The sequence below is a fragment of the Crocodylus siamensis genome, chromosome 3, assembly GCF_052110815.1.
Source record: "Crocodylus siamensis isolate JL-2025a chromosome 3, ASM5211081v1, whole genome shotgun sequence".
In the NCBI taxonomy this organism is placed as follows: Eukaryota; Metazoa; Chordata; order Crocodylia; family Crocodylidae; genus Crocodylus; species Crocodylus siamensis.
The window spans coordinates 259,554,685-259,579,834 of record NC_143397.1 but is presented as its reverse complement, the minus strand read 5'-3'; the positions used below and the strand labels follow the sequence as shown (position 1 = coordinate 259,579,834).

The window sequence follows — 25,150 nt, the reverse complement described above, 5'->3', positions numbered from 1 at the left end:
CTGCCACAGCAGAACCTTCCCTGCCCCTCGGGGCTGAGGAAGGCAGGCCAAGCCTGGGAATCTTCTCTCCAGAGCAGGGAAATATTTTGGATGAGGGAAATGCGGTTTCCCCAGCCCTGCACTTCTCCCCTCCACACCCTCCTGACAGAGTCTCGTCCATGTAAACAACCTCCCAGGACTTAAAGCAAAAACAAGCCTTGAACAGCAGTTGTAGGATGGCCAGATTTTGACATTGATGTACCAAGAAAGTAGCGAGCTTACCTGAGTTAGCCATTCAACTCTGTGTCTTACTGCACTGCTGACTCACTGATTCCCTGGTCATCTCCTTTTCTCACCACCCCACCCATCCCTCAAAGCTACTGTGATTTTAGGCAGGCACTTGAGAGCTTGCCAACCCCGGAAAAAAGCTGGACCTGGAGGTGCTCAAGTAGGAGAAACAACAAATGTTACGGTGCCACGAACTGCTCTCCAGACACAGAGGGCAGAACAAAGAGCGTGGAGATGCCTAGTGAGAGATAACACCAGCCTGGCCAATGGCTCCACTGCACAGGAGGAGTCCAAGCAGAATGTGAGGAGCCATCATTACCGCTCGCTGGACATGGGAAGCCTAGCGCATGGGTCACTTTGGCTGTTGCATGTCAAGTTATTACTACCCCGGGTTCCCGGGACAAGGATGCGGCAGATGAGAGACCAGGGTTCTGTCAGCAGGATGTTGTCCCATGTCCCTTTCACTTGTGGCAAAACACACAACCGTCACAAGCAACACTGCTTTGAGATGCTTATCATTCTGGGCTGGTCCGGCAATCGGTGGATGCAACTACGGCACCTTACCTGCAGCTAGGGAGGAGGCCTTCCTCCGCGCTCGGCACCCAGACCGCTCACTGGATGAGCCATCGGGGAAGCAGCTCCAGGAGAACTGAAGTCAGCTCCTGCCCAGAGCCCACGCACAGAACCTTTGAACCAGGTCCAGTCTTCACCAGTCCAAGAACCAGGTATCTTGCATTCGCCTCCTGAATCAAAATCCCGCCTGATGCCAGGACAGTGAAATTTGCTGCTTTCGAGCCAAGGCTTAACATGCTACGCACCCCTCCATCTCCGCCCAGCACCGCGAAGAGAGCAGGGACACGAGACGTGCCCCACTGTCAAGCAGAGAGGGACGTTCCTTGGGCCACTACTGGGACAGAAGCACTGCTGTTACTGTCGGCTCAGCACAGCCCAGTTCTTCTGATCTACAGAAACAGCCACTGCACGTTACATAAGAAAAACAGGTGTCATCAGTATGTATGTGACATAAGGGCCAAAAGGAACACACTGAAAACATTGTGTGTCTGAGCACCCTGCCTGTGTGATTACCTGTATAGCCAATCTTCTCAAAGCTCAGCAGGCTGAAGATGCTGTTATACAGCTGCATTTCTTTTTTATGTGTTTGGTCCATTTCATCCAGAATCTCCATCAGTTCGTTCCCAGTCTTTGTTGGGTGCGTACACTCGGCTTCATGCACAGTCAGCTCATGGTATGGCCCCTGCCATGGGCACCCGATCCGTTTGTATTTGCACTGAGTCACCCTGCGAGGAAGAGGAGGACACAAAGGGGGGTCAATGACTGAGGTCAGGAAGGGTGTGGACCAAGGGAACAGGGTCCCAACAGGGTCCCAGAACACTACAATTAGGGGAACCCACTGAAACTAGTAGGAGTCAGATTTAAAACTAATGAGAAAGTATTTTTTATGCAAGACATAGTTAACTTGTGGGATTCACTGATGCAGGAGGTGGTGGAGGAGGCAGACAGCAGAGCCAGGCTCAACAAGAGTCTGGATAAATTCACGGATGATGGATCTATTCCTAGGTGCTGAACAGAACAGAACAGGCGAAGATGTTTCCTCAAAACCAATAATGGTGGAAGCCAGGGAGGGTAATAGGGGAGAGATCAATCTCTAGATGTAGCCAGTTCAATGCTTTCCCTCTAGCATCCACTCGTACAACTGTCGGTGACAGGATATTGGCCTAAATGGACCATTGGTCTGACCCCGTATGGCCCTGCTGATGTTCTTAACCTCAGTCCCTGCCTGGCTTGTAAGTGGGTGCTGTGCCCAGGATGGGATACACAAGTAGCAAATGAAGCTTTGGGAATGAGAATATTTAGGGCATGATCAGCTGAGGACCCTATGAAACAAATTAAACCAGCGAGAAAGAACAGCAAGTACAACCCAGGCTACCAAAACCCTTGCTGAACCTTGGGGATGCTGACAGCCAGGGCCGCTATCCCTGCTGAAGAGCTTTGTGCTTTTGCAATCTCCCCTGTTTGGCTGTAGTTATTCAAGCAGAAGGCAGGGAAGATTTGTGCGTTATAGACTAATCAAAGTAGATACATATTTATAGAACAAGCTTTTGTGGGCTGAAGCTCACTTCTTCTTATGTCTTTCAGACAGGGACTAAAGCTAAACTGATGTTCACAGTGACTGGCTTAACAAACCCTGTTTGCTTGGGAGTTACTCAAGCATGAAGGAACCCTGGGGCTTCTTCAGCACCTGTTGTTTTATGAGATCCCAGAGAAGTTCAAAGAGAGTTTGCAGGGAGATCTCTTCATCCTCTGCAGAGCTATGCAGACATGAGGACAGAGACCCAGGTGTTCTGGGCTGTCAGGATTATCTGTAATCAGGACCTTAAGACGGAAGAGCACTGACAACAGCCAAGCCTGCATATGGAGTCATGGAGCCCAGCCGCTCCCATAGACAGCCCTGGCTTTCTGGACATGGTCTAAGGCTCAAGCAGCACAAGTCAGTATGATCACAGTGCTCACCAGGCTGCTGCTTACATTCAGCAACACTGTGCTACTAATTCTTCTGCACCAAAACAGCTGTTGAGGCCCAGCCAGTTTGCTTTGAGCTATTTTAGGCTGCTTACAAGATGCACCCTGCTGGCTTCCAGCTGCTCAGAGATGCACAGCGAGGGGAGATGCAGGCTGCAAGAACCTAACACGGCCATCACATGAATATCTACAGTCCAGCGGAAGTCTCTCTTAGAGCTCTATGGAGAGGAGCACAGTATACTGCAGCCAAGCCCTGTAGCACACTGACATGTCTGTACTTCACCCCTTTTACATACTGTGACCTGCAGTCCCAGTCCCTGGTGAATAACCAGCATTAAAGCTGGAGTGCTTGATTCTCGGCAGTCCCATCTGTGCCATCCTCACATCATGGACCTACTGCAACTTGGTGCCTCAAGAACAGACCTACAGAGTCTGGAAAGCTACCCATGGCCTCAAACCCCTCACTCGCAGGCTCTCAATTTTCCTTGAGACGAATCTCCTGTAATTGCCTGCCTGTCCATGCTTCTAATCCTTCCTTGGTCTCAATTTTTCACCCTCCCTAGGTTTCTGCAACACCTAACAACTGAAGATAATCTGTGCACTTATGCTGCTGCATCAGTCAGGGTGGAACAGACGCCATGCTTTGTGGCATGTGAAAATGGGTGTCAGCATCCAACCTTCCCTCGGTCAGCTCCTCAGCAAGGATCTATTTGGAAAACCACAAGGTACAAGAGAATAAGACCCGGCGTTGCTCACAACGGTCCTTTCTGCCTTGACACTGGTCACTCGAGGGTGTGGATTCCCCCAACCTGCAGCTTACAGGCAACATTTTTCCTGCAAGATCACCTGATGCTGGACCTACCCCTGCGCATACCTTCATGCTATAGTTGTCCATGGGCCAGTGAAGGTTGGGGGTTGCTGCCCGAGGGGTTCCGCAGCCCCCCACAAAGCCTGCTGGGACCCAGGCCAACTGTTTAGCAGGAGAGCCAATTTCATCACTCCCCTGCACTACCATATGTCTGGAAGGTCTGGACATAAATGTAAGTCAGCTCCTGAGGCCTGGAGCACAGCCAGGTCCACAGATAGATAAATCCAGCTGCCCACATTCCCAGCACCTGCTGCCAGCCATGCTAACGCATGCCAGGAGCTCACTCTGGATGGTCCCATTATGCAGTTGCATTTCGAAGGAGACTACAAGTTGCTACACTCCAACTAGCCTATTTCAGAGCATGCATTCCTCTCCCTGGGACCTGTCCTGGCCCCCAGGTGGCAGGCACTGATCCCCAGCCCACTAACAGAGGGCAGGAGGAGTGGCACGGTGGTTCTGCTCACCTGTCCTGGCACTCCTCCTTCTGGTGTCTTTCCAGCAAGGAGCGAGGGAACTGCCGCATGCAGAAGCCACACTCTGAGGGCAGCTCACTCACTGCCTTCTCCACAGCCAGGTTTCGGCAACACAGGCTCTTGCTGATCTCACAACGGCAGTTGGGACAGGTGGCTTGCTCCTCCTTCAGCCGGGCATCCGCCAGCAGGTGGATGAAGCAGCCAGCACACATGAGGTGCCCGTTGGTGCACTACGGAGGAAAGGAGAGGAGCATGAGGCCTCCCGTGTTATGCTGGAACAGACACAGCAGAGGGCCACCCACTCCTTCACACAGCTTGCATCCCAGGCTCACTTGTAATCAGAAGGAGCACAGTCCTGTTTCAAAAGCAGGTGAGGTCAGCTGGGCCCATTCACACCCTTTCTGCAGGCACTGAGCCCAACCCATACACTTGGGCTGGAGGACCCTGTGGAAGGATGGTTCTACACTGCAATGTACCACAGGTGCTGGATGGATCAGACACACTGAACCACTAGTTAATACTGCAGCACTTAGTCTTTAAACCAGGACAGGGGCCTGGTTTGTTTCACTGTCATCTTGAGTGAGACATGGAAATAGCAAGTCCTTACAATTGTGACCATCTTTAGCAGTAACTGCTGGGAGACCAGACTGCAAACATGTCAAAGCCATGCTCTTCCCTCTTTATGAGAACTGCCCTGGGCTTTGCCCCTGGAAAAGGCCAGAAGCTACTGACTAGGAGGACTTCCACCTCCAACTCATCTGCACCAGCTGGCCTACAGGGCAAAACCACTGGGGCAGAAATGTGAGTGAGTACCATGCTAAAGTACACATGTGTGGGCTGGGGAGCTGTTGGCTTGCTTCTCCCTAGGTGTTTTAAGAGCCAGGGACATAATTAGCCACGTTAGTTGGAAGTCAATAGAAGGCAGGGTAGATTTAAAACTTACAGACTAACCAAAAGAGGTACAGAAATACAGACATCTATATTTCCATACATATCTATCTATCTAGATTCTCTGTCATGGCAGATGACAGAACAAGTTGCAGCAAGGGAAGCTGAGGTTAGATATTAGAAAAACTTTCTCACTAGGAGGGTGGTGAAGCACTGGAGTAGGCTCCCCAGAGAGACTGTGGACTCTCCATCCTTGGAGGTGTTTAAGACCTGGCTGGATAAAGCTTTGGTTGGGATGATGTAGTTGGAGCTGAACCTGCTTGGAGCAGGAGGTTGGACTAGATGTGACCTCCTGAGGTCCCTTCACACCCTCACTTTCTATGATTCTGCGATGCTACCTACCTACCTATTTTGGTTTGTCTATAAGGAGCAGCAGGGAGAGGAAGGACACAGGCACATGTGCGTCTTACACACACGTGTGCCCCCTTACTGGACCCGGAGCCGCGGCGACCGGAGCAGCAGAGGCGAGCAGAGCAGCAGCGGGGGCAGCAGCAGCTGATCCCCCTAAGGTAAGTGGGGCGGAGGGACTGATGCAGCTGAGCCGGATCTGGAGGGGAAGCCCCCCGGATCCCTCTTAGCTGAGCTGGTAGGGAGCCGCGCTCCCAAGCCGCGCGAACAGAGCGTGCAAACAGCCGCGTTCTGTAAGAGCGCGCCGGCGTTTGCGTCGGCATTCGTGCCAGAGGGCGAGCAGGAGGGGCCCAGAGGCTGACCCCTGCAAGCACGGGCAGAGGCACCGCATTCAGCTAGTACCAGGCAGCAACTCCTACGATGATCTCGACATGGAGTGCTACCAGGGCCCCTGCCCGGGGGGTGCGGCCTTCCCGGGGCTTGTCTGAGGCCTCCACCCAGACAGAGCCCACGGGGGGCTGGTCTCCCCCACCCCCCTGGCCTGCAGGAGCTGCCCAGCAGGGCCTGGGGGGGCAGGGACTGGGGGCCCCCACACCTGTCCTGCAGGCGCCTGCCTTAGGGCCCTGGAGGCGCGGGTGAGGGAGCTCCAGGAGGAGGTTAACAGGCTGAGGGGAATCCAAGAGGCAGAGGAGGAAACTGACAGGTATTTCTTTCCCTGCAGGGTTGTATGACCAAGGAGGATACACTTCAAGTGCCCTCCACTGTTAAGTGGCAGACAGTCACCTCCCGTGCCAGGGCTGCTCGTACCACGGCAGCACCAGTTCCTCCGGTCTGGCTGGAGAACAGGTGCGAGGCCCTGGCAGCCCTGGAGGAGGAGGGAGGAGAGGACGGAACCGGGGCGGAGGCAACTCCATGCTCACCGCCCGAGCGAGCTGAAGGAGACAAGCAGCCCAGGAGGAGGAAGCGTCGCGTGATTGTCATTGGTGACTCCATCCTGAGAGGTACGGAGGGCCCCATCTGTTGCCGGGACCCCTTGGCACGTGAGGTCTACTGCCTACCCAGAGCGAGGATTCAGGACGGAAACGGATACTCCAGATCGTAATCCGGCCCACCGATTATTACCCCATGGACCTAGTCCACGTGGGCACTAATGATGCGGCCAGGAGCACCCCTGATCATCTGATGGAGGACTACCACGCCCTGGGGCGTGTGCTGAGAGAGATGGGCGCACAGGTGGTTTTCTCTTCTATCCTGCCAGTGAGTGGACGAGGCAGACGGCATGACACGTGCATCGCGGAGACCAACTGGCGGCTGCAGGAATGGTGCTTCGAGGCGGGCTTTGGCTTCCTCAGCCATGACCGGCACATCACAATGAGAGACATGCTAGGATGGGACGGGCTCCACCTTTCCCCTAAAGGTAAGCGGTGTTCTCTTCTAGGTTGGCGGACCGCCTCCGGCGGGCTTTAAACTAGGCTCGTCGGGGGAAGGGGAAGATGAGGGCGGAGGAAACGTCAGGGTGCCAGACCAAACAGCACCCACAACTACAGCCCTGCCCAGACGAACAAGTGAAACAAGCAAACAGGTAAGCAATGGGGGCCAGGGCAATGCTGGGACTAGGGGGACAGTACACACATCCACGGGAGGCCTCAAATGCCTCTACACAAACGCTCATAGCATGGGAAACAAGCAGGAGGAACTCACCCTCCTGCTGGCTGACACCAGCCCAGACATAGTGGGGATCACGGAAACGTGGTGGGACTCTACACATGACTGGGTGGTGAATGTCAAGGGCTATAGGCTGTACAGGAGGGACAGGATAGGAAAGAGAGGTGGGGGCGTGGTGCTCTATATCAAGGAGGAATACACATCCTCGTTAATTAGCAAGGTGTCAGAAAGGAGGGGCACTCTGAGGTGCTTTGGGTTAGAGTACAAGGCAGTCGAGGGGTGAGAGACGTAATGGTGGGGGTCTACTACAGACCTCCCAACCAGGGAGAAGAGCTTGACCAGGAATTCTTAGGTCAGCTCACAGAGGTGGTGAAGGCTAAGGATGTGGCAGTCATGGGGGACCTGAACGTCCCAGACATCTGCTGGGAGGAGCAGTCAGCCAGGTCTGACCGCTCACGTCGGTTCTTGGCCAGAGTGCAGGACCTCCATCGAACCCAGGAGGTGCACAGCCCCACTGGGCGGGATGCCTTGTTGGACCTGGTGCTGGCCACGGGTGATGACCTGGTGAGGGGGCTGCGGGTGCTCGACCACCTGGGCGACAGTGATCATCGTCTGCTGGAATTTACCATCCAGTGCAAGGTGGCAAGGGCATGCAGTAAGGCAGCGGCCCTAGACTTTAGAAGGGCAAACTTCAGTGAGCTAAGGAGGATAGTTGGGGATGCGATGAGGTCCCAGGTGTCCAAGGAGAGTGGTCGCTCCTTAAGGAGACGATCCTCCAAGCCCAAAGGGAGGTAATCCCAATGAGGATCAAAGGGAGCAGGAGAGCACACAAGCCTCCATGGCTCACCAAAAGCATCCAAGAATGTCTCCTTGCTAAAAAGGAGGCGTATAGCCAATGGAAGGAAGGGGTCATCACCAGGGATGACTATTCTGCAGTCGCTGGGGGTTGTAGGGGGGCAGTTAGGAAGGCCAAGGCAAAGATGGAATTAGGACTAGCTTCTCAGATTAAGGACAATAAGAAGTCCTTTTTTAAATACATAGGGGGCAAAAAGAAGGTCCCGGGTAACGTGGGGCCCTTGCAGGACGCGTTGGGGAATTTGGTCATCACACCAGACAACAAAGCTAACATGTTTAACGATTTTATAGACACAGACATTAGGGCTAGAAGGGACCTCGGGAGATCATCGAGTCCAGCCCCCTGCCCAAAGGGCAGGAAGTCAGCTGGGGTCATAGGATCCCAGCAAGATAAGCATCCAATCTACTCCTGAAAGTGTTCAATGTAGGTGCTTGAACCACCTCCGATGGCAGGCTGTTCCAGACCTTGGGGGCTCGGACAGGAAAGAAATTCTTCCTTATGTCCAGCCTGAAACAGTCTTGCAGGAGTTTGTGACCGTTCGACCTCGTCATCCCTTGGGGCGCTCTGGTGAACAGACGTTCCCCCAGATCCTGGTGGTCACCCCTGATAAACTTGTAGGTGGCCATCAGATCACCCCTGAGCCTGCGCTTTTCCAGGCTAAAGAGTCCCATGTCTCTCAGCCTATCATCGTAAGATCTGTTTTCCTGACCTCTGATCATGCGCATGGCTCTCCTCTGGACTCTCTCAAGCTTCTCCACATCCTTTTTGAATTGGATTTCTTTGCCTCCGTCTTCCTAAGTAGGGACCAGAACAGCCACCTCCCTGCTGGGCCCCCCTCGGGCCCCGGGGGAGGCACACCTGGGCCACGGGTTAGTGAGGAACTAGTTAGGGGGCTTCTGGAGGGGCTGGACGTGTTTAAGTCAGCCGGCCTGGATGATCTCCACCCTAGAGTCCTTAAGGAATTGGCTGAAGTCATTGCAGGACCCCTGGCATGGCTCTATGAGCACTTGTGGTGCTCTGGTGTGGTGCCAGAGGACTGGAAGAGGGCCAACGTGGTTCCAATCTTCAAAAAGGGGAGGAAGGAGGACCCAGGAAACTATAGACCAGTCAGTCTTACCTCGATCCTGGGCAAGCTGTTTGAGAAAATTATGCTGGCACACATCCATGAGGGGAGAGCTGGGGACTGCATGCTTAGGGGCAACCAACACGGCAGGTTCATCAGTGGCAGGTCCTGTCAAACCAACCTCATGGCCTTCTATGATCAGGTTACCAGATCATTAGATGCAGGGGTAGCAGTGGATATAATCTTCCTGGACTTCCAGAAGGCCTTCGACACTGTCTCTCACCCCGTTCTCATTAAGAAACTGGGGGACTGTGGGATCGACGCCCACACAGTCAATTGGGTTGCCAACTGGCTGGAGGGCCGCACCCGGAGGGTGGTAGTGGATGGGTCCTTCTCAACCTTGAAGGACGTGGGCAGTGCGGTCCCCCAGGGCTCGGTCCTCAGGCCCGCACTGTTCAACATCTTCATCAGTGACTTGGACGAGGGGGTAAAAAGCACCCTGTTCAAATTTGCTGATGACACTAAGATGTGGGGGGATGTGGGCACACTAGAGGGTAGCATCAGGCTTCAATCAAACCTAGACAGGCTACCAGGGTGGGCGGATGTGAATAGGATGGGATTCAACACAGACAAGTGCAAGGTGCTGCACCTGGGGAGGAACAACCGGCACCATACCTACAGGTTAGGGGAACTCCCCTCTTGTCAGCATGGAGGCGGAAAAGGATCTTGGAGTCATCGCTGACTCCAAGATGAACATGGGCCGGCAGTGTGGGGACGTGGTCAGGAAGGCCACCCGCACCTTGTCGTGCATCCACAGATGCATCTTGAGCAGGTCCAAAGAGGTTATCCCCGCCCCCCATGCGGCACTGGTCAGGCCGCAACTGGAGTACTGCGTCCAGTTCTGGGCACCGCACTTCAAGAGAGATGTGGACGGCATGGAGAGGGTCCAGTGGAGGCCACTCGCATGATCGGGGGCAGCACGGCAGGCCCTATGAGGAGAGGCTATGGGACCTGAACCTGTTCAGCCTCCAAAAGAGAAGGCTGAGGGGGGATCTAGTGGCCTGTTATAAACTAGTCAGGGGGGATCAGCGGGCATTGGGGGAGTCACTGTTCCCCCGTGCGCTGCCAGGAGTGACCAGGAATAATGGTCACAAGCTGGCAGAGGGAAGGTTTAGGCTAGATATCAGGAAGCGCTACTTCACGGTCAGGGCGGTTAGGATCTGGAACCAACTTCCAAGAGAGGTGGTCCAGGCTCCTACCCTGGGGGTTTTTAAGAGGAGGTTACATGAACATCTTGCTGGGGTTCTTTGACCCCAGTATTGTTTCCTGCCATGGCGGGGGGTCAGACTAGATGATCTACTCAGGTCCCTTCTGACCCTAGAAACTATGAAACTATGAAATTACCCTGCCTTCTACTTAAGAGCAAGGGTCAGACCTTCTGGGATGTAGCGCCTCAGCCACAGGGATTCCTGCCCCACACTCATTGTCAGCCATGGGACTGACAGAAAGGACCACTGCTCTAGCTTGGTTTTAATATGGATGGATTTAGACAAAATGATGAGGCAGCCACGAGCCTGGTGATAGTCCCGTGCAGTGGCCTGCAAACGAACAACCATCTTGGATCACAGTACCCAGGAATTTCATGGCCTCTTGGCACCATGCTCTTCTTTGCCCAACAAAAGAAAATGAATAGTCTTCCCCCCAACACCCAGCATTAAGTAAAGAAGGAAGGGAGGGAGGAATGCCCTCCTCCACCACTGGGGAGGATGAAAACACACCATTTTCACAGTTTCATAGTTTCTGGAGTTGGAAAAGACCTGAATAGATTATCAAGTTTGACCCCTTGCCCTGGGCAGGAATGAGTGCTGGGATCATAACACCGCACCCAGATATCTATCCAACCTCCTTCTGATGTACACGAAGGTAGGGGAGAGCACCACCTCTCTTGGGAGCCCATTCCAGAGCCTGGCAGCCCTAACCATAAAGTAATGCCTCCTGATCTCAAGCCTGAACCTGCTCTCAATCAATTTGTGGTCGTTATTCCTTGTTATCCCAGGTGGTGCCCAGGGGAAAAGAGCCTCACTTATTTCTGACTGGTTCCCCCTGGTGAGTTTATAGACGGCCACCAGATCCCCTCTCTTGAGGAGGTTGAACAGATTCAGGCCCTTTAGTCTATCTTTGTAGGGCCTGGCCTGCTGCCCCTTGACCATGCGAGTGGCCCTCCTCTGGACCCTCTCAATGTTAGCCACATCCCTCTTGAAGTGCACTGCCCAGAACTGGACGCAGTACTCCAACTGTGACTTGACCAATGCCACACAGAGGGGAAGGATCACCTCCCTGGACCTGCTTGTGATACATATGTAGATGCAAGACAAGGTGCAGTTAGCGTTACTGAGGTGCAGTTAGCCTTACTTTACTTTTCCTTTCCTCTAATTCAGACTTGCAATTCAGGCAGGGGCTGGCCCTGGTGATCACACTGCCAGCACACTTTGCTAGCAGAACTTTAGGAAGCTCATAAGTACATAGGCAGAGCTCTTGAAGATCTGTCTGCCAGAACCTATGTGCTATGAATGAACCTGCAGTCCCGGGCACTCAGATCTCAGCTCACGTTTCTTTGGACTTGCCCTCAGGCACGCTGCACTCCTGACTGCCCAAGCCCTGACTGAGTACAACCACTTCAGTGCCAGGTCTCTGAACACTGGAACTGGGGCTGAACGCAATTAAACTGCTAATGTAGGCAGGACAAAGCTGCCTTAACCCCCTTGACCTGAAAATAAAATGCTATGGGCTCCTATCCCAGCAGCCAAAGAGAAATCCCTTAGCTGTCAGCAGGGGGCCAGGGATGGGCAGCATCTCCACAAGCCAGTATCCTACACACCACAAAGCATTTAGTCCCCCAGGGCAATCAGCCTGAGTCAAAGCAAGTAGATTCTACACCAGAGGTTCTCAACTGCTTTAGACTCCCAGCATCCTTCAGCAAATGCCAGCTCCCAGTTTTCATTTGTTTTTGACTACTGAGGATTTAATAGCAACCTTCAACTCACTGCAGAGGGGCTGCAAAGAGGATGGAGCTGGGCTGTTCTCAGTGGGGGCAGATGACAGAACAAGGAGCAATGGGCTCAAGTTACAGCAAGGGAAGTTGAGGTTGGATATTAGGAAAAACTCTCTCACTAGGAGGGTGATGAAGCACTGGACCGGCTCTCCAGAGAGGTGGTGGAGTCTCCATCCTTGGAGGTTTTGAAGATCCGGCTGGACAAATCCTTGTCTGGGATGATGTAGTTGGGGCAGGTCCTGCTTGGAGCAGGGGGTTGGAGTAGATGTGACCTCCTGTGGTCCCATCCAGCCCCCATTGTCTGTGATTCTACAACTGCACCCCTTACAGTGCTAGCACTACATGGCACCCTGTTGCACCCTTGGAAGGCTCTCAAGGCACCCCAGGGTGCTACAGCACCTGGGTTGACAATCACCGCTCTACACAGTTGCATCAATCTATCTGGAGTGACGCGATATCCATCACAGTGCCATAAATCGCCCAATGGGGCAAGTCAAGTGCAACAGAACAACGAAAAGGCAGGTATGGACAGAGCACAGGACATGCGCCAGAGGCTGGAGCCGATGCAGCTCAGCCTGCTGGCACATGTTAAGTCCTGTGTTGCCTGCTGCTGCAAGACAGGAAGGAGTTTGTTAAGTCCAGATGTCCTAAGCAAGCCGGTGTCTGAAAACCACTCATTCAGGCTTTTAAGAGGGCAATATCCCACTCTTCAGAAGTCTCTAAATCCTAGAACAGGGCACCATCCTACGAGCTGCAAATCTAGCCAGACACCTTGCCTTACCTGCAGTCAATCTGTAGATCAAGCTGGTGCTGTTCTTTGCAAGAGAAAACTACCATGCCAAATGGGCACATGAGATTCCAACAAGATCAGCCTGCTCTGAGCAAAGTCCATGTAATCCAGACTGTTCTGGGACAACAAGCTTCACCCGTGCACCCTCCATCAGAGGCCTGCCTTCCAGTGTTGAGGCTCTGCCTGGGTGTTGGAAAGGAGCAGAGAAATACCGGCAGGTACTGACAAAGGCAGGCTTTTCCTAAGAGACAAGCCATGGGCACTCCAGCAGGCAGGGTGGCCTCAGGTTAATCTCTAGCCCTGAAAGCCCAACCGCAAGGAGAGGTCAACATCCTTGCAATAAGGAGGGTCCTGGACTTCTGAGCCAGCCATAGATGCCAAGCTGCTTCTATCCGGCCTTGGCCTTTTATCTGCAAATTCCTTTGGGCTCTTTGCTTCCTCTCTCTATCTTATCAGGAATTTCTCTAGCAGCTGCTGAGTATGCCCCTCTTTGTCTTCTGTCCTCTGAGCATACAAAGGCTTGTCTGGTGTGTTCATTCAGGCACCAACCTGTGCTTGCTGTGCTACTGTCTAGGGACCCTGGGTAGCAGGACTGGAGCCAGGGTGTTTCCCATCTTTCCAGCAGGCTAATTCAGGAGAGGGAATGAAGTGTACTACACATCTTGGCTCTTCCTAAATCCATGCTGTTCATTAACAGACATCAGAGAAAAGTGGCCCTCCTGGGGGATCCTACCTGATGCTAGGGAACAGTCCATCTAGAGGGCCATTAGATGCCCCCAGCTATCAGAGAAACCGCTTGCCCTGAGCAGTGGGCAGCTCAGAACACAGCCAGGCACACAACCCGCACGCAAGCTTGTCTTTGAGGCCTATCACATGGAGGCTCCATCTCACTGGCCTTTTATTCTCCCTCCCTGCTGCGCGTCCAGTTTTGCTTTGCTATTTCAGCCTTTTAACCCTATTCTCTGCATGACTGTTCCTTACGGTTTCCGGCCTCTGCCTCTTCACATGCAATTTCACGCTTCCTGGCTTAGATCATGCGCAACAAAAGCTCTGTAATTGTTTGCATAAAGCTTACATGTTGAAAGTGCCTGCTGGACCCAGGTTTCTTTGTGAGACAACAACGTTAATGGAGCAAATACGGAACAAGATTCAAGACTGGCGAAGCCCGAGGAAGAAATCAAATCCTCTTGCTTGCGTTTCTTTTGGAACATGGAGAAAGGAATAATATTACTGCACCTCCCCAGGGGTAAATTCCCCCCTCCTGGGATGTTTTTTGGAGAAGTATTATTGGTGCAAGTGTAAAGCTCCTCACATTGGCTGCACCACATTCAGTCGACCTCCAGCTCAGTCAGGAAATGAGGTGCTCTGGCCGAGAGCTGTCTGGTGCGGGAGGTACGTGGAAGAGTGAGAGCGATTCTGCTTCCTGCAAAGCTGCTGTCTAGAATCTTCGTACACTTGCTGGGCTCTCGCAAGTCATACAAGTGAGCAGCAGAGCAGCAGCCTCTCCCCGCCCGCGTGCACAGCTGCCACGTTCCAGTTTCAAGAGAAAAATTCCTTTTACTTTCCAGTCTTCAGATGGGCATCTGACACCCCACCCTACCACTATGGGGGTGGGGAATCTCCAATGGCCTCCAGCTCTGGTGCTGGTTCACTCTGGGATCCCAAGCCTCTTACCTTAATCACTGCAGAAAGAAAAATGGGTCCAGTGAGCACTTGTAATTGACTGAAAGACTTTGGGCCTAGCAATGAGCAGAGCAAAGCTTACCCCGATCAAAAATCAAGGCGAGGAAAGGGCTACCACCTACAAGCAGAACAAACATATTGGTGGCTCATTTTTTTAAATAAGCAGGTTTTTAGTCTATCTTCCTTAACTGTTGTTATATCCATGCATGCATTACAAGGAGATGAGGAAAGCCAGGAGCGCAGGGAGGATTAGCTAAAGCAAGGAACAGGGCATGAGCAGGGAGGGAAGGCTGGAAGGGACCTTGGAGGGAAAAAGGTGTGAGACCTAAGTGAAGGAACTCAGGGAAAGCAGGTGGAAGAGAAGATTGTCCCCAAGAGAACCGGCCCCTGCCGGAGTGAGCAGCAGAGGCAGGGACTCGGGAGCATGGACATGGACCCTGGAACCAGAGGACACAGCGTTTAATTCTTGTGGCATGCGCCACGGGAACCACACAAGCTGGCAGGACAAAGCTGTGATGGACAGAACCAATTTCTCCTGCCGGCGCGTGGCACTTACTTCAAGCAGGGAGACAGGACTGTGTTTCAGGCCTGGATGTGATGGGGATTGAGTTTCAGGACCACTGTATCCTCATCCACCCCCCACCTCCAAGCCTTCCTATCAGAATGGGGGCTGACAGGGCCCCCAGAATTTATCTGGGGATGGTGGAGAAGAGCAACTGGGTTGGCTGGCTTTCTTGATATAGATTTTAGTTTATAAAGGTGAGTATCTGTGCTGCCTTCTGACTGAGATCGGACTAACACGCAAGCTACCTCTCAGAGGTACCTCAGCCTCATGTGGCCTTGCAGCAGAGGGAAGCAAGCTTTGTAGCTGTACCCATTTTCTTTTAGCAAGCTCAAGGAAAGGACTGCAGCACCTTTAACTTCACTGGGGTCACTGGGCCCTGGCAAGCTCCAGTCCACCTCATCACTGGGCAAGCACAGAATGCATGCAAAGGCGTGACCCAACAGACAGTTCAGGCAGTGAAGCTTCATATCAAGCTGTCGAGCATGGCCACAGCCTTTGCTCTGCAGAAACCAGTGGCTTGGCCCCTCCACCCACCCATCCACTCAAAGCTCCCTGATTTCCAGCACCAAGGGGGAGGGTTGAACTTTGTCCCTCTCCTGGCTCTTCCATCTGCCCTGGGACAGGGGGTCCTCTCAGGAGACTGAGGAAATCTGACTGCAGAATTACTTCTGGGAGTTGCTCTTCCTCTCTGTCCCCCATTCCTTGGGAGCAGGGCTCATCACGCACTCTCAACACATACAGCTGGCTTGTTCTAGACCTCTGTCAAGCATTTGCCCATGCTCCAGGAGACAGAAGCATGTGAGTGTAACTGGGCACAGGCTCTAGAGCAGCCGTCCATGACAGCAGAGGCACCTGCATGCTCAAGATCATTATCTGCAGCAGAAATATGGAGCCAGCTCTCCCAAGTTTCCATGGGAGCTAAAATCTCCATCCATTCCTCCCCTTTCAAAGGCATCTCCCAATACCCAATCTGCAAGCCAAGTCCCAGGGCAGGCCCGGTTAGTTCTGCACCCAGCTCAGTCTCACCTTCCTTGCAGGCTTCACGCATAAGCCTCTGCACTTCACCAAGGTGCTTTTAAACACAGGGTCCAGCTCCTAGAGCCGCCTACAAATACAGGTTGTGCTTGTGGCCTCTTTAGCATCAAGGCCTAACCCAAGGCTGTACTGCCTGTTTCTGACATTAAAGAAATCCTTGTGCTCTCTAGTCTCCCAAAAAGCCTTGCAAAATGGGATGGGAATGGTCTTAGAGGATGAGCCCATGGACAATGTACTGCAAAGACAACCCAAGTAGAGTAGACCACCTGGCCTGAGATGCCTGAATGCACATCCTTACCTTGGGGGATATGTGAGAAAGCTCCCCTCCTCCCAGCACAACCTCACATCTTTGCTTAGCTAAGGGTAACTCAGTTCTGTGTTGTCTTTGGGAAGGGAGGTGCCAAGGACGTTGGCAAAGCAAGCAAGGAATTGGCTGGGGGGTAAGAGACAGAACAACACAAAAAAGTGGGGTTTGGAAAAGGTAAGCTGAGAGCTTTCATTTTCCATCTCATCGCACACAAATGGGCAGCAAATGAAACTGGAAAGGGAGTTTATTCAAACCCCAAGAGAGAAAATCCTTTTTTCCACTGAAGGTGTCACTGAACTGACAAAGGAGCAATGGTGCTCACCTGCAGCAGGTGCTGAGAAGCCAGTACAAAGCACTGACAGAAACTCCCCAGCCACAGAAACGCTCATTAGTCTCACAGCGCTCATAAAAATAGCTTCTCTATATTTAATCCTGTCTCGCACTTCCATACCAAGTTGGTAAGCGCTTTGGGTCTTCCCAGGCAAGAGTGGGACAGAAATATCACAGAAACAGGAGGGCTTTGGGAGAGTGGAGACAAAACTAATGAAAAAGTCTTGACATACCACAAGGCTCTAGTCTGACAGGGCACTTTCAACAGCTCACTCAACCCATAGCACTTGTGCACCGGGATGTTTCAAAAGGGGGCTGAGGCTGGACTGATTCTGGACATTCGTTCTACCTGCGAACTCACAAGAAAGAGTGGCTTTGGATTCCAGGCTGCAAAGCCCATTCACACATCATCCGGAGAGGTCTCTGTGAAAGCCTGCAAGCTTCAGACAGATCCAAGTTACTATAGGTTGGGTAATTTTCAAAGGAATGATCTCTACCTTAGCTGGTTTTAGTGCTGAGGACCAGCAACTATCAATAGGTGCAGTATGACAAGATGCAGGAGAACATTTCCAGGCAGCCTAGGAAGCACCAGCAAAGCTGAATTTCCCCGAAAGCTGTGAGGTTCAGTGAGCCAATCCTGTCTGCTCTGTGTTGCAGCAAAGACAGAGGTGAGAGCAGGGCAGCAGTGGCAAGACTCAGAGCAAGTCATAAAATCACAGAAGTTGGGTTGGAAGGGACCTTGTAGATCTTTTTTTTCTCTCCTGCCGGGGCAGGGGATCAGACTTGAAAACTGGGTTCAAATGATCCCAGCTAGGTAGGCATCAAGCCTCCTCTTAAAGACCCCCAGGGTAGAAACCAGCACCACTTCCCTTGGGAAGTTGGTTCCAGATCCTAGCCGCCCTAACTGTGAAGTAGTTTTTACGGATGTCTAATCTAAACCTACTTTCCAATAACTTGTGGCCGTTATTCCTTGTTGTGCCAGGGGGTGCTCGGGGAAACAAGGTCTCTCCCAAACCCTTCTGGTCCCCACTAGTGAGTTTATAGATGGTCACCAGGTCCCCCCTCAGCCTTCGCTTGTGAAGGCTGAACAGGTTCAGGTCCCGCAGTCTCTCATTGTAGGGTCTGCCCTGTTGTCCCTGGATCATACGGGTGGCCCTCCTCTGGACCCTCTCCATGTTGTCCACATCCCTCCTGAAGTGGGGTACATAGAACTGGACACAGTACTCCAGCTGTGGCCTGACCAGTGTTGCATACAGGGCGAGGATCACCTCCTTGGTCCTGCTCGAGATGCACCTGTGGATGCAGGACAAGGTGCGGTTAGCCCTGCCAACCGTGACCTCGCATTGTCGGCCCATATTCATCTTGGAGTCAATAATGACTCCGAGATCCCTTTCTGCCTCCGTGCTCTCAAGAAGGGAGTTTCCCATCCTATAAGTGTGCTGCTGGTTACTACTGCCCACGTGCAGCACCCTGCACTTGTCAGTATTGAAACGGATCCTGGTTTTGTTACCCCACCCCTGTAACCTATCCAAGTCTTGCTGTAGTTTTTCCCTCCCTATTAGCGTGCTCACCTCACCCCACATTTTGGTATCATCAGTGAATTTAAACAGGTTGCTTTTCACCCCATCATCCAAATCACTGATAAAGAGATTGAACAGCGCGGCCCAAGGACCGAGCCCTGCGGGACTCTGACACCCGCTTCCCCTCAGGTTGAATATGACCCAGCCACCACCACCCTCTGAGTACGACCCTTCAGCCAATCTGCAATCCATCTGACTGTGGATGCATCAATGCCACAGTCGCCTAGTTTTTTAATGAGGATGGGGTGGGAGACGGTGTCAAAGGCCTTGCTAAAGTCCAGAAAGACTATGTCCACAGCGACACCTGCATCCAATGCTTTTGTGACCTGATCATAAAAGGCAATCAGGTTGGTCTGACATGACCTGCCCCTAATGAAACCATGCTGGTTGCCCTTGAGCATCATCCCGGAGGCTGGCCCATTGCAGATGCGCTCCATGATGATCTTCTCAAAGAGTTTCCCTAGGATTGAGGTAAGACTGACGGGCCTATAGTTGCCCGGGTCCTCCCTCCTCCCTTTTTTAAAGATGGGGACCACGTTGGCTATCTTCCGGTCATCTGGCACCTGGCCCGAGCACCACGAGCGCTCGTAAAGCTGTGCCAAAGGCCCTGCAATGACCCCTGCTAGCTACCTCAAAACCCTGGGGTGGAGAGCATCTGGACCTGATAATCTGAACACGTCCAGCCCCTCCAGAAGCTCTCTAAACCGGTCCTCCCCAACCTGGGGTCTGGAGGCGTTCCCCTCGAGTCCTTCTTGCATCACGGTGGGGAAGTCCCAGCCCCTGCCCAAGAAAATGGAGGTGAACAATTGGTTAAAGAGATCTGCTTTCTCCTCTGGAGCAACCACCAGATTGCCCAGAGGATCTCGCAGGGGCCCCACGTTTCCCAGTGCTTTCTTCATCCTCCCTATATATTTGAAAAAGGACTTTTTATTATCTTTGATCTTGGACACAAGTCTTAGCTCTATGTCCACCTTAGCTTTCCTGACAGCCCCCCTACAGGCCTGAGGAGAGGAGGTATACTCCTCTTTGGTGATAGCACCCCCATGCCACCGGTTGTATGCTGACTTTTTGGCAATCAGGCATTCCCGTACACCCTTGGTGAGCCAGGGGGGCTATCGGGCACTCCTGCCCCCCTTGCTTCTTGTTGGGATGGTCACCTCTTGGGCCCGGAGTATCGTCTCCTTAAGGAACGACCACTCATCTTGGGCACTGAGCTCCCCTGCTCTCGAACCGCAGCACCTCTCCCACTAATCTCCTCAACTCGTTGAAGTTGGTCCTCTTGAAGTCTAGGGCCACTGCCTTGCTGCAGGCCCTTGGCACCCTGCACTAGATGGTAAATTCCAGCAAGCGATGATTGCTGTCACCCAGGTGGTCAAGGACCTGGAGGCCCCTGACCAGGTCATCGCCTGTGGCCAGGACCAGGTCCAACAGGGCATTTCCTCTGGTGGGACTGTGCACCTCCTGAATTAAGTAGAGGTCCTGTATCTCGGCCAGGAACCTCCTGGAACAGTCCAACCTGGCTGATTGCTCCTCCCAGCAGATGTCTGGGTAATTTAAATCTCCCATGACAACTACATCCCTTGCCTTAAGTGCCTCTGCAAGCTGGCCTGAAAATTCCCAGTCCAGCTCCTCCCCTTGGTTGGGGGGTCTGTAGTAGACCCCCACTGTTAGATCCCTCTGCCCACCGCCCCCTTGTATCTTGACCCAGAGCACTTCCGCTTTCCCCTCTGACCCCATTTTGCTGGCAGAGGATGTGTATTGCTCCTTGACATAGAGCGCCACACCCCCGCCTTTCCTTCCTTCTTTATCCCGCCTGTAAAGCCTATAGCCCCTACTGCTAACTGCCCAGTCATAGGATGAATCCCACCAAGTTTCTGTAAGCCCTGTTAAGTCCAAGGAAACCACAACACCTCTGATTCCTACTGAGGAAAGCATAAGTTAGCATCTCACCACGAGATGACCCAAGCAAGCTTGCCATTTGCTAGAGGCAGTGGTTAATCATCTAACTGTTGTCATGAGTTACCAGAGGGAGGTCTGAGCATCAAAACTGCCCCTACCCATTGCAATTAGTCATGCCACCACTGCCCTGACAAGGGAGGGAAAATCAGACACATGGCGCACTGCACTGCAAGCACCCACACACACCAGCCTCGGATACCTCCTGTCTTCCAAACAACTAGGCCTCCCTTCTACCCTTATAGATGCCTAAAGAAAGACACAGATATTCTGCACCCAGTCTGAACATCTATGTAAGGCAGTGGGCTCCCTAAGGCCCCTTCCTGAACAACTCCTCCAGCGCTGCCACAGGAAATGTAAGGGCAGAGGGAATGAATGCGAATGACGCTGCCATGCTAAAATGCAGACAGCATCTTCACAATAAGGCTTATGATGGAGCAGGTCACAGGCCCTTAGATTAGACTGCATACAAGTAGAAACAGTTCCCCTGATGAGCCCCCCCAAAATGACACCCCAGCCCTTAGAAGAGAGAATTCTACAATGCCTCCTACATGTTAGGTACAATTAAAGAAACAGCTCCTGTGTTTGGGGGTGAAAGAAAACCAGGCTCTTCAGAGAGCTGGAATGGCCAGAGTTCAGGCTGATAACCAGCTTCCAGCAGATACTGGGTGTTTCATGGTGCTTATATGGGGAAGTGCTGAGAGCTGTGACAGCCAGGAAGGATCCACGGGGGGAACAGCAGTGCAGCTGCTCCTCCCCACACTTTAAAACAAACTTTCCATGGAGAGGCAGTAGTGGCATTTCTATTCAGGCAGGGCCGAGGGAGGCAATTGACTTCACGGCTCATTAGAAACCTACTGTACCTGCTAATTTAATCCATTCTCTCCTTTGTTAGTGGCCTTGATGTTGCCCTTCTCCAGCTATCCTTCCTCCTGCAATTTGCTGTCTGTTAGTCATTCCTGGAAATCTCTCCTCTGTTTCACAGCCCCTTAGTCTGTTTTTAGCTCTAGCTAAAAACCTTAACATGGACATGGTAATAGTAACTCAGGTGTAGAAATGACTGAAGGATTAGAGGTACTGTCAAGATGCTCAAGACAACTAGATTTTGAGTTGGAATCAGAGAGGTACATTAAACTCTAATGACTGCAGGACTAACAAAACAAGCTCTTTTAACTATTTTGTGGCCTAGTTTGTTGTTTTATAATCTAGCAAATTAGTGCACATTCCAGTGAATTTGTTTTTGATTTACTCTTAAGCTGATGCTTGGCCTCTGGCATATCAATAGTGCTTCTAGTTTCTCTTTAACTGGAGAAAAATATGTGCTGTGTTATACATGAAGATAACACCACATCACCTGCACCCCCTTTTCTAAATCCTAGATACAACCATGGGGACAGCACATCAATATCCCATGCACACTGAAGACCTGTGCTGTGGGCTGGATCCATGTCTCCCTTGCAACTACAGTACTGCACCTTTGCAACAGAGCTGTGAAGCATCTTAAGTTGCTGCAGCAAAATGTGGGTTGTTCCAGGAGAATCTGGCCTGGGCTGACATTCATGAGGCTGATGGTAGGGTAGATTTGTACCTTTATAGGTGAACTAAATCTGAGAAGTAGAGCAGGAGCATTCATAAGTAGAGGGTTGGCTACATTTGGAGTCCTGTGTCAAGTTGCGGGCCCCCCACTACAAAAAGGATGTGGACACATAGGAGAGAGTCCAGAGGAGGACAATGAAAATGGTTGGGGGGCTGAGGGACATGACTGATGAGGAGAGGCTGAGGGAGCTGGGCTGATTTAGTTCAGAGAAGACCGAGGGGGATTGAATAGCAGCCTTCGGCTCCCTACAGGGGGGCTTCAAAGAGGATGGAGCTGGACTGGTCTCAGTGGGGGCAGACAACAGGACAAGGAGCAATGGGCTCAAGTTGCAAGGGAGGTTTAGGTTAGAAATTGGGAAAAAATTTCTCACCAGGATGGCAGTAAAGCACTAGGACAGGTCACCCAGAGAAGCTGTGGGATCTCCATCCTTGGAGGCTTTGAAGACCTGGGTAGGCAAAGCCCTGGCTGGAATGATGTAGTTGGGGCTGGTCCTGCTTTGAGCAGGGGGTTGGACTAGATGTGACCTCCTGGGGTCCCTTCCAGCCTGAACTTTCTATGATTCTATCAGATGTTGTGAAGAGACTGCTGAAAGCATTGATTAGAATATAAAAGGTAGGGAAGGGTGAGCTGCTTAGAGAGGCAAGGGGAATAAGAGAGAGAAAAGTAAATCATTGACTCCAAGATGAATATGGATCGGCAGTGTGCGGAAGCAGTCAGGAAGGCCAACTGTACCTTGTCGTGCATCCACAGGTGCAACTCAAGCAGGTCCAAGGAGGTGATCCTCCCCTTCTATGCGGCACTGGTCAGGCCACAGCTAGAGTGCTGCATCCAGTTCTGGGTGCCACACTTCAAGAGGGATGTGGACAACATGGAGAGGGTCCAGAGGCGGGCCACTCATATGATCAGGGGGCAGCAGGGCAGGCCTTATGAGAGGCTACGAGACCTGAACCTGTTCAGCCTCCACAAGAGAAGGCTGAGGAGGGATCTAGTGGCCTGTTACAAACTAGTCAGGAGGGATCAGCAGGCACTGGGGAAGTCCCTGTCCCCCCGAGCACTGCCAGGAGTGACCAGGAATAACGGTCACAAGCTGGCAGAGGGTAGATTTAGGCTAGATATCAAGAGGTGCGACTTCACGGTCAGGGCGGCTAGGGTTCTGGAATCAACTTCCGAGAGAAGTGGTGCTGGCCAGTACCCTGGGGGTGTTTAAGGGGAGGTTAGATGAACACCTTGCTGGGGTCGTTTGACCCCAGTACTCTTTCCTGCCATGGCAGGGGGTCGGACTAGATGATCTACTCAGGTCCCTTCTGACCCTAGAAACTATGAAATCAGTTAACCCACTGATGGACACAGGGCTTATAAAGTCTGATCTAGGTACTGGGATAAGAATCGATAGTCTCGGTGTAGACCGTTCTTTACACAATCCAATCCACAGACGACTTCTTGCTCAATTTCCCATTCAAGTTCATTTTTAAAGTGTTGCTGTCTAGGAACAGCCAGTGATGGATCATCCAGGGAGGTTGAAGTGTTCAATACCAGAAAGGCAGCCAGACTTATAGCTGATGTGAGACTGGTGTTTATTCATTCTCACACGCCAGGATCACCCCGCGTGCTCACAGCAGACAGCAGCGCGGCACTGTAAGCAGGTGATGGCATACATGTCATTGGCAGGAGTGCAGGTGAATGAACCAGGGACGTTATAGTCCATGTTCTTTGCTCCAGTGATGAGGTCTGCATTCATGAGGGGGCACAGCTGCCATCTTGATACACAGCAGGGCCTGATGCCTTAGAGAGGAGTTAGGCAGCCTGGAAAGATGCTGTTTGAGACTAGGGGGCTGGCTGGCTGTCCCCATGGCCCATCATTTTCCAGAAGGGATTGGGGGGCACTGATGATGTCTTTGAGGTGTTCACACTGGGGGTGATAGGCGACAACCAGAGGGATTCTGCTGTAGCAGGTCAGAGTGGGGCTGAGTCTGGCTCTGTTGATTTGAGCAGCTAGAGTTTTAGAATTGTGTCAGGGTCCCTGCTCCAGATTCTCCAGGTGTACATCCCGGTTGGTGGGCACGTGCCAGCTATGGGACCAGACCACAAGGCATAGACTGGGGGGGGCCCAGTTGGCAAATGGAGATGGACGCCAGGAGCCATGTAGGAAGGAACCCCACGATCTGTCATGACCCGGACCCACCACTGCAGAGGATGATGACAACAGCTCCCAACTCCCAGGGGGTGGGGAAGGCTCATGCTGCTTTACATACCCTACACTAAGTGGCCCCTAGCTGTGCAGTGTACAGGGCAGCATTTAGTGCAGGAGGCACAAGCTATGGAGGTGACCACTAACAGACCCCAGGAGCTACAGGCCTGCCAGGCAGCATGTCTGGGCAAAGGACACTTTCCTATGCCTGTTTTTCGTGCTCATGCAGTTGACATATAGGCAGGGACACAGCAACTTATTCTGGATTTAAATGAAGGTGAAGGGGGCATGTGGGAATTATTGCGAGCAGGGAGGACTGGGTACCACGGATCTCTTCTGGGGCATCAGGAAAAGTTGCAGGTGAGCAAGCTTGTTCTCTGCAGGGATATCCTTGGGTTCCTGCATATGCTGAGTGAACTCCCGTTATTCAACAGTCTCTCACTGTACAGCAGGAAGTTGTAGTGGATCAGGACTGGCCCGTGAGAGCTACGCTCGAGATGGCCACACAAAGGATGTGTCATAACAGCAGGGGGAGCTTACAGAGCGAGGTGCAGTCGTGCTGACACTGAACAGTAATGGCAAGGGGGGGAGCTTGTTTGCCACAGGGAACTTTATTCAAAGTGGACACACAAACCAGCCATGCCAGCAAGGAACGCAACACGTATCTCAGCAGGTGCAAGAGAAATGCATGTTCCTCTCCACGCTCCAGCAGCAAGGGGGTTTGCCTGAAGAAGAGGGGCTGTGGCAGACAGGGCCTTGTTCTGACTGACTGAGGTTGGACTGTACTAACCCGAGGCACTGATCTCTAGGTGCAAGCAACAGGGTTCTCTATTTCTCCAAGACTTCCCCTGGGAACAGTCTCCCCGCCCTGAGCATCTCCTCCTCCTCCTCCAACTGCTAAGTGGCAGAGAGCTTCTCCTGAAAGTTGTTCCTCTCCCTCTTCTGTTATTTCTGCTTTTCCTCTCCCTGCTCCTCATTGTAAGTGCTCCAGAAACATCTCCCCATTTTGCCTAGCACACATGTATGGCACGACTACCA

At 52.3% G+C, this 25,150-nt stretch overlaps 1 protein-coding gene across 2 annotated transcripts in view; it reads right to left on the bottom strand.

Annotated features, from left to right (window-relative positions):
* ZFTRAF1 (zinc finger TRAF-type and ring finger containing 1) overlaps positions 1 to 25,150 on the bottom strand; it is a 47,108-nt gene that overhangs the window by 9,159 nt on the left and 12,799 nt on the right. The window contains exons 2-3 of one of the 2 annotated variants that reach the window (XR_016441515.1): positions 4,141 to 4,379; positions 832 to 1,565 (exon numbers count right to left, since the gene is read on the bottom strand). Coding sequence is in view for 1 of the 2 variants with exons in the window: in XM_090040835.1 (XP_089896961.1) it covers positions 1,354 to 1,565; positions 4,141 to 4,379 (451 nt within the window). In the remaining variant the exon portion in view is untranslated. The remainder of the gene's footprint in view (positions 1 to 831; positions 1,566 to 4,140; positions 4,380 to 25,150) is intronic. The other variant, XM_090040835.1, reaches the window with a different exon arrangement.